General features: G+C 41.5%; 1 protein-coding gene across 5 annotated transcripts in view; it reads right to left on the bottom strand.

Moving 5' to 3' along the window:
• Positions 1-12,198, bottom strand: part of cuedc1b (CUE domain containing 1b) — a 65,871-nt gene continuing 53,673 nt past the window's right edge. For 4 of the 5 annotated variants that reach the window (XM_077611984.1, XM_077611982.1, XM_077611985.1 and 1 more), the window contains 2 exons: positions 11,170-11,239; positions 1-562 (listed from right to left, as the gene is read on the bottom strand). In XM_077611984.1, the coding sequence (XP_077468110.1) occupies position 562; positions 11,170-11,239 (71 nt within the window). In that variant the 3' untranslated portion in view covers positions 1-561. The remainder of the gene's footprint in view (positions 563-11,169; positions 11,240-12,198) is intronic. The other variant, XM_077611986.1, reaches the window with a different exon arrangement.

The following is a 12,198-nucleotide window of genomic DNA, read 5'->3' as shown; positions in this document are numbered from 1 at the left end:
TTCCATGACCAGTTCCCTTTATTGACTAGAAAAAAAATAGGCGAGATTCTCGTTCTGACTCCATTTCTAAAAGCCTTCATTTCCTCTGCCCAAAGTGGGCGTTCATTTGAATACAAGTGAGTGGATTTCAGTTACAAGGAAAATGGCTGGCGTTTTGATGCAAAATATATACCGGTAGGTTGAGAAAAACAAAACAAATGGTTGTTATATATAAAGAGAGACTTGTTTTGGATGAAACATGCCCAACCCGAGGATGCTTAATCACAAACATTATATAATACCATAAACGGGAATGTAACAAAGACAAGAGCAGGATTAAAAGGTAAAGATAAAAATTAATTTCCTTTTTACAATTAGAATTGTGTATCAACAAACAATTGTAAAACAGAAATGGTGTATTTATTGACTCTGATACCAAGTATTTTCCTTGGAAATAAGGTGGGATCAACAAATTGCTGACATTTGAATTGGCTGTATCAGGGTGGAGGCTGGCTGGAATGTAATAGGCCACAACCAATAAGGGTCACCATGGTCGGGATGATATGGTGGCCCATCGAATGATCTGAAACACAAAACACAATTTTAAGAATGTCTGACATTGTGACCAGTGGTGTAGTCTGTGATACGCAAGTATAAGATGCATACCCACAGGAAAAGATTTAGGAAACACAAATTACAAAAATCCAGGGAAAATCGACAAAGTGCAACATAAAGAAAAAACAAACTGAAGGGGGGCCCTTGGGGCAATTGGCATGGACAAGTATGGAAAATTAACTCAATGGAAAATTAACTCAACGGAAAACAGACTATCAAACAAGAACGGACAAATGCACAGGGGTTGTTTCGGTGTTATTATGGTATGCTATTTGAAAAAAAAGCCTACCGTATTTACTCGCAGATAAGCCGCCTGCGTGTATAAGCCGCACCCTTAAAATTGCCTTAAAATTGTTGAATTTTACAATTTCTCACGTATTACTCGCCCCCCCTGATTCACAATTTGCACCTACATATTTATGGTTTTAAAAGGCAGTACACATGTATTACAGTAATACCTCGACATACGAGTGCCCCGATATACGAGCAATTTGAGATACGAGTAAAATTTTGAGCAAATATTTATCTTAAGATACGAGACAAATTTTAATATGAGCATACAGCGGATGCGAGAGGCTGCTGATAAGAACATAATGGGCACCGTCTCTCTCCCCGCAACTCCCTCGTGTAATGTCTCTCCTTGCAACTCCCTCGTGTAATGTCTCTCCCCGCAACTCCCTCGTGTAATGTCTCTACGAGCACTGGGCGGAGCGTTGCAGTGTTTTCCCCCCCCCATTAGTCAGTGTGAATGGCAGTGCTTGTTCGTCAAAACGAGAGGAGTACTACTTTCCGGGCAAGTTGGCAAGTGGCCGTGTGTTATCCTATTGTGAGGACATTTGTGTGCATCATTTTCGGAATATTTTGAAGGCAAAAGCAAACAACACTTGATAGGTTGCATCTGAAAGTCGGGGTGGAGGAGGGTCAAATAGACCCAATCCGGGAGAAGAAAGGTATAAAAATTTAAAACAAAATTAGAATTAAGTTTCGTGTAAAGTTAGATTACATTTATTTTTGAGTGTGTCTGCATCGTAATCCAAGTTGATTTAAATTTGTTTATGTTATGTTACGAGCGCGTTGCCGTGCAAAAAGTTCCCCCCTCTCTCTGTCCGTCTCTCTCTGCCCTCCACGAAATCCATCTAATTTTAGTACTATTAAACCACTCATTATTTGTTACTTTGTTAATAGATGGTGAATTGGAACAAATAAATAAAAATTCCAATCCAAATCCTGTTTTTGGTGTTTTTTCAGAGGGTTGGAATGAATTAATTTGTTATTAATTCATTTCTATGGGAAACGTTTGTTTGAGTTACGAGTAAATCGAAATACGAGCTCAGTCCCAGTAAGCATTAAGCACGTATCTCGAGGTACTACTGTACTTTGAAGGGAAAATCTGAAGAAAAATCATCACACATGGTATTTCTGAGATACTGTATGAATCAAAAGCATAGTATCAGGGTCAATATCATAAGTTCTTTGTAAAAGCAAAATATCAAATTATTCAACTTGAAAAAAAGAAATAAGTCTATCTTGATGAGAACCTGATGCTTTTTAATGAAATACAATTTTTTCCCAGAATTTTAAGATTTGGGTGGCGAAAATGCTTCTAATGTCCATATATCTATAAGACGGTAAGATTTCCAAGATGGGGCCGTTCACGCAGGAGCCAGTGGAAATAGCTCTACACTTATGTTTTTCGTGATTTAAAGCCCTTCTATCTTTTTTTTAATTACATTTTAATATTTCTTAATACATTCCTTTTTACTTTACTTTGTACTTTATACTTTTTACTTTAATGTTTTTACAACTTTCCTTGTTCTGTTAGCCCGGCTTCTTACGGCTACTTCTTTTTTTGGAACCATTCAGCCATGCCTACGCTGTCACACACACGGGACTAGCTGTTACAATACGCAGCAGAAGGAGCAACACCTTGGTGCCGCCTGAGTTTCGGAGCTGGACAAAAGTGCCGGGAGGAGGCAACGCTTCTGACCAACCATTCCATCGTGGGATAAGATGGAAGAGCTGTCGGCGCTTAACAGCAACGGAGTCGAGGAGGTCTGCCCTGCTGCTGTTTTCTTCAGCTCCAGACTACTGAGGAACTGTGCGGATAAGCTTGGTAGAGTGACTCTGCATATTCGCTACCTCGGTCACAGTCTGCAGAAGTTCCCCATCTTGTGGAAGACTTCCTGTGTGTGGTTCCAGTTTTTGTTTCCATTTTCCATTTACTTTGATTTGCTTTGTACTTTTAGCTTTTGCTTTGTTGTTGTGCGGCCTTTGCGACTGTACTGTCTAACTTATAACTATGCCTTTTCTTGCTACTGTCACAACGAAATTTCCCGAATACGGGATGAATAAAGTTAACCAATCCAATCCAATGGCGTCGCCCTGAGCGAGCAATAGCAGATACAAGTAAGTGTACTCGCGTCTGGCCAGTCTGAGCACGTTTAACAACGGTAAGATGGCCATGCCCTGAGCGAGCAGTGACGGGAACGTGGGTTTTTTCACATTTTATGCAAGATACGGTTTATTTTTTCCTTGAATTATATTCAGACCTCAAAATACATTTTGTTTAGCGTTTTATCTGTTGATCTTTTCTTTATTTTTAAATAAATGACCGTATCAACCGCATTGTCTTGTGTCATGACATCGCAGGGCCATGATGGCACGGCACCATTTTGTCGTGACGCCATCATGTCATGGCGCCGTCAACTTGCAGTTTTGCGCGTTTCGTGTTTTTATGTGCATATAAGCTGTACCCTCGATTCAGTCATCATTTGTTTTCCGACAAAAGCGGCTTACAGTGGGGCAAATAAGTATTTAGTCAACCACCAATTGTGCAAGTTCTCATACTTAAAAAGATTAGAGAGGCCTGTAATTGTCAACATGGCTAGAATGTGGAAAAAAACTGAAATTCACCTTGTTTGATTTTAAAGAATTTATTTGCAAATTAGAGTGGAAAACAAGTATTTGGTCACCTACAAACAAGCAAGATTTCTGGCTGTCAAAGAGGTCTAACTTCTAACGAGGTCTCCACTCGTTACCTGTATTAATAGCATCTGGTTTAACGCATCGGTATAAAAGACACCTGTCCACAACCTCAGTCTCTCACACTCCAAACTCCACTATGGCCAAGACAAAAGAGCTGTCGAAGGACACCAGAGACAAAAATGTAGACCTGCATCAGGCTGTGAAGACTCAATCTGCAATCGGTAAAACGCTTGGTGTAAAGAAATCAACTGTGGGAGCAATTAGAAAATGGAAGACATACAAAACCACTGATAATCTCCCTCGTTCTGGGGCTCCATGCAAGATCTCACACCGTGGCGTCAAAATGATAACAAGGACGGTGAGCAAAAATCTCAGAACCACACGGGAGACCTAGTGAATGACCTACAGGGAGCTGGGACCACAGTAACAAAGGCTACTATCATTAACACAATGTGCCGCCAGGGACTCAAATCCTGCACTGCCAGACGTGTTCCCCTGCTGAAGCCAGTACACATCCAAGCCCGTCTGCAGTTCGCTATAGAGCATTTGGATGATCCAGAAGAGGAATGGGAGAATGTATTATGGTCAGATGAAACCAAAATACTGAATTGCATACGAAGAACACCATACCCACTGTGAATCATGGGGGTGGAAACATCATGCTTTGGGGCCGTTTTTCTGCAAAGGGACCAGGACGACTGATCTGTGGAAAGGAAAGAATGAATTGGGCCATGTATCGAGAGATTTTGAGTGAAAATCTCCTTCCATCAGCGAGGACATTGAAGATGAGACGTGGCTGGGTCTTGCAGCATGACAATGATCCCGAACACACAGCCAGGGCAACAAAGGAGTGGCTTCATAAGAAGCATTTCAAGGTCCTGGAGTGGCCTAGCCAGTTTCCAGATCTCAACCTCATAGAAAATCTGTGGAGGAAGTTGAAAGTCCGTGCCGTTGCCCAACGACAGCCCCAAAACATCACTGCTCTAGAGGAGATCTGCATGGAGGAATGGGCCACAATACCAGCATCAGTGTGTGAAAAGCTTGTGAAGAGTTACAGAAAACGTTTGGCCTCCGTTATTGCCAACAAAGGGTACATAACAAAGTATTGAGATGAACTTTTGGTATTGACCAAATACTTATTTTCCAGCATGATTTGCAAATAAATTCTTTAAAATTAAACTGTGATTTTCTGGATTTTTTCCCACATTGTCTCTCATGGTTGAGGTTTACCCATGTTGACAATTACAGGCCTCTCTAATCTTTTCAATTAGGATAACTTGCACAATTGGTGGTTGACTAAATACTTATTTGCCCCACTGCATATGAGAGTAAATACGGTATTTCATAGTCAGGACTGTTGACAGCAATTGACTTAATTCTATAATACAATCATTTAACTTTTACACTACATTTTGATTCCAAAATTTGATTTCGTAATAATGTACCAAGTAATTGTGTACAATGGAAAAAAAAAAGTACAGGTTTAATGGACACTATTGCCGGGCGTTTAGTTTTGGTCAACACTATCCCTATTAGTAGATAACAGAGAATAAAAATATTGACTTTTATGAATCACGTTAGAAGTATATTCAAAAACATGTTTCTTTAAAGATGAGCGTGTTTAACGCATCAGTCTCACAGTTCTGAAATTGAGGGTTCAATCCTAAGTGGGTTTCGATCTGTGGAGTTGACATGTTCTCCCCTAGCGTGGGTTTTCTCTGGGTACTACAGTTTCCTCCCACATCCCAAAAACATGCACAGAAGGCCGGTTGAACACTCAATTTCCCCTAGATTGCAGTGTGAGTGTGAATGGTCACATCACGAGTAGAGGCCTTCATTTAGTAAAATTTATTTCAGCCGAGGCCACAGCACAAAAAGCATTCTGGAACAAGGATGTTATTGGAGTGCAGTAGCATTGCATACTGCAAAATTGGCTCAAATCAGCAAATGAGTAAGAACCATGTTGAGAGCCTGAGAGAAAAATTCTCAACTTTTCACTAGCAGTGAGATGATGCAAAGATCCGTTGAATGTACGCATGTACCATCAATTCTAAAGATGTTGGAAAATTGAGTTTATAAATAAACAAAACAATTAAATATGATACGATGAATAAAGAATATGAATTCAATAATTGTGAAATGATTTTATAATTTTTTGACATTTTTTACATGTCTCGGTCAGCGGCCTTTATTTATGTAATATCCTGTTTTATTTTGTTAGGTTCCCGAGTTTTATCTGTAGTCACTATGGCAGCTTTCCTCTCCTAATGACCTGAGTGTCATCACCTCGGTTTCAATGTTCTTTGCCAGTGTGTACTTTGCGTTGGAAGCTAAGCCAAGACGATTATCCTTTGTTTCTTTTTTCCTGCCCTGTCCACGGTTTTGGAATCAGGTATTTTGTGTTATTTCCTTGAGCAGGCCTGTGTTCATCTCGAGGTCAGTAAACCTTTGTCCTCAAACAGACTTTGGCCCTGTCTTGTGCATTTGAGACCAAATGTGTTCAACCATTGTGACAACATTATGTAAATTATTTTCGATCCGAGGTGGGTTGAGTAGGTAGAGTTTGCATGTTCACCATGAGCTTCGGAGGGTTTTCTCCAGGTACTCCTGTATCCTCCCTCATTCCAAAAACATGCATGTTAGGGTGGTTGAACACTATATTGCCCCTAGGTATGAGCGTGAGCGTGAATGGTTGTCCGTCTCCTTGTGCCCTGCAAATGGCTGGCTACCAATTCAGGGTGCCCCCTGCCTGGTGCCCATAGTTAGCTGGGACAGACCCCAACCCCTCACGACCCTTGTGAGGATAAGCGTTCAGGAAATGATTGAATGAGGTTTCTTTGTATATATTAATGTTAAATATATATGCAAGTATATATGCCAACAACCTCAAATGTTAAATGGTATCTGCCACATAGGGTGTCCCAGTGGTTACCACGTCAACCTCACAGTTCAATCCCAGCTTCGGAATTTTGTGAAGTTTGCATGTTCTCCCCGGCCTTGAGGGTTTTCTCCGGGTAGTCCAGTTTCCTCTCACATTCCAAATAATTTATAAGGTTTAATATTACTAAAATGTGTTTAATAGTTCTAAAATTAGATGGATTTCACGGAAGAGAGAGAGTGACAGAGAGAGGGGCGAGGGGGGGACTTATTTCACGGCAACGCGCTCGTAACATAACATAAACAAATTTACCGTATTTCCACGACTATATGGCGCACCACATTTAAAGACCCAATGTCAGTAACGAGTGCTATTTCTGTATTTGACACATACACAAGACGCACCGCATTTAAAGGCGCAGCCAGGCATGGCAAAACATACACCAGCTTAAACATATGGACACACGCTAAAAACACGTTTTTAAAAAGACAACGGAAGCAAAACTGAGTTCGGTTATAGTTTATTTAGCCATTTTACAATGTACTCACGTTTTTTGATCAATCATCACCCACAAATCCATCAAAATCCTCATTTTCTGTGTCCGAATTGAACAATTGTCCAAATGATTCATCAAAAATGCCGGGTTCCCTCTCTTCGTTGTTAGAGTCACTGTCATTGCCATGTGGCTCCACAGAAATGATGCCGACTTTGGCAAAAGCTTGAACAACAGTGCAACCAGACACGTTCGTCCAAGCGGCCACAATCCATTCGAAAATAGTGGCGTAACTAGCCCGGCGCTGCCTGCCACCCTTCGTAAAGCTGTGTTGATGCCGATGTCCAGCGGTTTTAAAGCATCTGTTGTTAGTGCCTTTAACAACAGTGCAAGCAGACACGTTTGTCCAAGCGGCCATAATCCATTTGCAAATAGTGGCATAACTAGTCCGGCGCTGGCTGCCACCCTTGGTAAAGCTGTGTTGATGCCGATGTCCAGCGGTTTTCAAGCATCTGTTGTTAGTGCCTTTAACAACAGTGCAAGCAGACACGTTTGTCCAAGCGGCCATAATCCATTTGCAAATAGTGGCGTAACTAGTCCGGCGCTGGCTGCCACCCTTGGTAAAGCTGTGTTGATGCCGATGTCCAGCGGTTTTCAAGCATCTGTTGTTAGTGCCTTTAACAACAGTGCAAGCAGACACGTTTGTCCAAGCGGCCACAATCCATTCGCAAATAGTGGCGTAACTAGCCCGGCGCTTTAGTTAAGCCTCCCGGAATGACGGCAAGCTAAGAGTTCATTTTCTTGACTTGTTTTTTTACCGCTGCTGTGAGATGGACACGCGGAAATCAAAATTGGATTCGTTGATCTAAAATTCCCTCGCGGCTGCTCTATGCCCCTGCATAATTGAAGGCTTGAAGTTTGAACTGAGCTTTGTAAGCGTGTCTATTTGTATTATTCATATTCATTTACAAACCAAACCGAAATTGTTTTGCAATAAACACATGCCCACACTATATACGGGTACCTTGTAGGGGCGTGCCTTTAGCGTCTGACCCCACCCACGTCCGCGTGCTCTCTACATAAGAAGCGTGTCGGCAAGAAGTGCTCAGTCAGGCTTTAGAGCTCACACACGGCGCTCCGCATTATAAGGCGCACTGTCTATTTTGGAGAAAATTTAAGACTTTTTAGAGCGCCTTATAGTCGTGAAAATACAGTAAATGAACTTGTATTACGATGCAGACAGACTCAAAAATAAGTTTAATATAACTTTAAACTAAACTTAATCCAATTTTTGTTTTAAATTTTGATACCTTTCTTCTCCCGGGTTGGCTCTATTTGCTCCGCCTCCACCCTGACTTTCAGATGAACCTTTCGAGGATTGTTTGCTTTTGTATTCCCTTCAAAATATTCCGAAATAATGCCCACATATGTCCTCTCAATAGGATAACGCATGACCACTTGCCAACGAGAAGCAGTATAAGGGTTTATTTATTATTATTATTAGAGATCGTTCCGCCATTCGCATACACTAACGGTAAAAAAACACTGAAACAAATGCAACGCTCCGCCCAGTGCTCGTAGACATTACACGAGGGAGTTGCGACCAGAGGGACATTACACGAGGAAGTTGCGGGGAGAGGGACAGTGCCCATGATGTTCTTATGAGCAGCCTCTCGTGTCCGCTCTCTGCTCGTACATCAAAATGTCTCGCATCTCAAGATAAATATCTGCTCAAAATTTTACTTGTATCTCAAATTGCTCGTATATCGGGGCTCTCGTATGTCGAGATACCAGTGTAGTCACGTAAATAAGTAGTCTCATAAATAAGTAGTCACACAAGTACCGTATTTTCACACCTGTAAAACCATTGGTGTGCCGTCAGGGCCTTCTCTGCTGGCCTAAGAAATATCTGAATCACAGACTGATGTTAATTATGTTTTGTCCATGAATACTTAATAATTCCAAATTGTCTGTCAGCTTCCTTTCATTGCTTTCCCCCTGGTTGCACTGCTTCCAGATGTGTGTTTTCATATTGAATCATTTAACCAATCACATTTCAGCCATTATTTGTTGCGAGGGTCAGAAATCTGCCTCAAGGCTTTCACAATCAGTTAGTTCTACAGGCTCTGCTGCATTAAACAAGCGTTGATAAGACTGTTGTTTTAACCAATCAGAATTTAATTTGGTGACACCAAGGCCTTCTTGCAGGCGTAGGGATACGTCATTGCCTTCTCGCAGGCGTAGGGATACGTCATCCTTTCACCAACTATGATTGGCTAGTGATAGAGTAGGCGGGCCAAAGCCAGAGTAAGCGAGCTGAAGCTCGCAAACTCCACCCACAAATGCCGACGGAGGAAAAAAATGGATTTGGTTGCAGATTTGCTGACAAAGCCATTTTCCAGATGGAGTTTTCCAGAAAAAAATGGACATCATTAAGAAAGGGCAGTCAACTCCAAAGCTAGCAAGTCTGTTACAACCGGGAAAAGGGTTTGTCCGCCACTTTCAGTTCGCTAACTACGAGCGCTACCCCTGGCTCACGGGCTCTGAGGAACACTGCAAATTGTATGGCTGAGAGTGCTTGTTATTTGCCACCGATCGACATGGTGTTTGGAGCAACACTGGATTTCCAAATTGGACTTGTTTAACCAAAGCAGCAACGAGACAGCAAAGCACTGCCGGACACTTACAAGCAACGGTGCTCTCCAAAACTTTTGGGGAAACCCGAGTGGAGTTACAGTTCAGCGAGCAAGTGCGCAGGGAAACGGAGCGCCACAACGAAAAGGCAAAGAAAAATAGGGAAATCTTAAAAAGTTTGATAGACTGTGTAAACTACGATGAGGAGGAGTCTGTGCGGTGTGCTGATGGATTTAAAGCACATCTAGCTGATTTTGAATTTTGTTTTTTTGCTTTACACATTTAATGGCATTTTTGAGCATTCAGATGTGCTTTTTTCAATACTATAGAACAACAAACTGGATTTACAGTTTTGTCTTGCAAGAGTAAAGGAGTTTTGTGACACCGTTGAACGCGAGAGGAAGCGATATGAGGAAATCTACGAGGCCACTGAACGCAGTGCGGGTGCTCCAAGCGCACTAAGAGGTCAAGCGCAAGATTCCCGAGCGCACTACCACCGACTCCACGACAGGATTCTGGACAATATTATTTGCCAGACACGGACCAGATTTCAAGACCACGAAAGACTGATGTTTCTCTCCCACCTCGACCCGCAGAAGTTTCGGGAATACCAGAAAACTTTCCCACATGCAGCCTTCACCAGCTTAACGCAGAGCCACGGAGCACTATTCGATCTGCCTCGGCTAAGAACAGAACTGATTGTAATGCATGCCATGGATGATTTTACAGGAAAATCTCCCACTGATCTCCTTGACTTCCTTGAAAGTGAGTGAAATCTGAGTGAGAGCATGGGGCGGCTGTACACTTTAGTGGGTTTGACAGCAACCCGTGTCCACTGCTTCTGTCGAACGGACATTTTCAGCCCGAAATTGAATCAAAACTTATGCCAGAAATACAACAGGACAGACTCGACTGTCAGCGTTAGCTTTGATGGCGATAGAAAAGAACTTCTTGATGGACCTGAAACGCACGTGTAATCTGTACGACAGAGTAATTGAAATCTTCTTGAGGAAAGGAGGATGGATTTTGTGTATAAATAAAAATAATTTTGGGTGAGTAAAATATGTCAATTTTCCTAAATAATATTTCATTTTTTTAGGTTATTATTGATTCTTTTTTATATGTGTCGCAGCTATAGCTGCATTAAAGGTTTTATAGCCATAAAATACTTATTGAGGGTTGGATTGATTCACACATAGCACTACTGAAGGCCTAGGTGTGAAATGCACGGCCCCCCACTGTATAAAACGCACCGTTTGGTAGGGCGCAGCCAAGCAACCTCAAGGCACAAGGAGATGGACAACCATTCACACTCACACATAGGAACAAACAGCCTGCCATGCATGTCTTGGGTATGTGGAAGGAAACTGGAGTACCCAGAGAAAACCTACGCAAGCCCAGCAAGTACATGCAAACTCCACACAAGATCAAAACCTGGGATTGAACCCTTGATCTCTGAACTGTGAGGGGATGTGCTAACTACTCGTCCACCCTGTCATTCGTTGTGATATTTTTTTTTCCTTTCAAGAGAAGAGTAAAGAGAATAATTTTCAAGAGAAATTGAAAGATGGGGAGAAGAGCTTACCATGAATCAGGCTCAGTGCGTTGCTCATTTTCTTCCTGAGTGGCTGCTTTTCTTAATTGATTTTCTTCTTCTATGCACAGAAAAAAACATTAGAACTTATACCTCCCACAAATAAAACTGCCATTGGTACTTACAGTGGGTGATGAAAGTATTCAGACCCCCTTAACTTTTCTACACTAAGTTAGACTGTTGCCATTTGTCAAAATAATTTTAATCTGCTGTAAGCTCATTTTGATGATTTCCTTCTAAATACCTGAAAACAGTTTAAAAATAAGACCAAAACATGGGTGCAAGATAAAAAGTTAGCTATTAGTCTGATTTTTTTAAGTTTTGGTTTTAGGTAGGTATCAAACACCAACTGTTGCCGTCATGAACCAAAGCCCAGTTTCGCCAGTGCTTTCTGGCTAGCCCCTAACATATGTCAGTCACGTTTTCATTTTAGCAAGGATCAATGCCACTGTGCCTTCAATGTGCGCATTTCTTGGATCCCACAATGGAATAAATCACATGGTGACATGAAAGGAAGCCTATTTTACCAACCCCCCTCACTTATGTGTGTGTATATGTATATGTCTATGTATATATACAGTTGCGGTCAAAAGTTTACATACACTTGTGAAGAACATAATGTCATGGCTCTCTTGAGTTTCCAGTTATTTCTACAACTCTGATTTTTCTCTGATAGTGATTGGAACAGACACTTCTTTGTCACAAAAAACATTCATGAAGTTTGGTTCTTTTATGACTTTATTATGGGTTAACAGAAAAAGTGATCAAATCTGCTGGGTCAAAAATATACATACAGGAACACGAATGAGCAATTTTGGTGACTTAGAAAGTTGTGTCAGTGAAATGAGCTTCATAGCATGGCCTCTTAACTTCTTGTGAGTGATTATGAGTGAATACAGCTGGTGACTTCTCTGGGGCCATTTAAATAGGGCTCATTGGATGCAAACGCTACAATGGGAAAATCAAAGGAGCTCAGCATGGATCTGAAAAAGCAAATCCCTGACTTGAAAAAGTCAGGAA

This window comes from Stigmatopora argus, chromosome 10, assembly GCF_051989625.1.
Source record: "Stigmatopora argus isolate UIUO_Sarg chromosome 10, RoL_Sarg_1.0, whole genome shotgun sequence".
In the NCBI taxonomy this organism is placed as follows: domain Eukaryota; kingdom Metazoa; phylum Chordata; class Actinopteri; order Syngnathiformes; family Syngnathidae; genus Stigmatopora; species Stigmatopora argus.
This window is presented reverse-complemented; position numbering and strand designations above follow the sequence as displayed.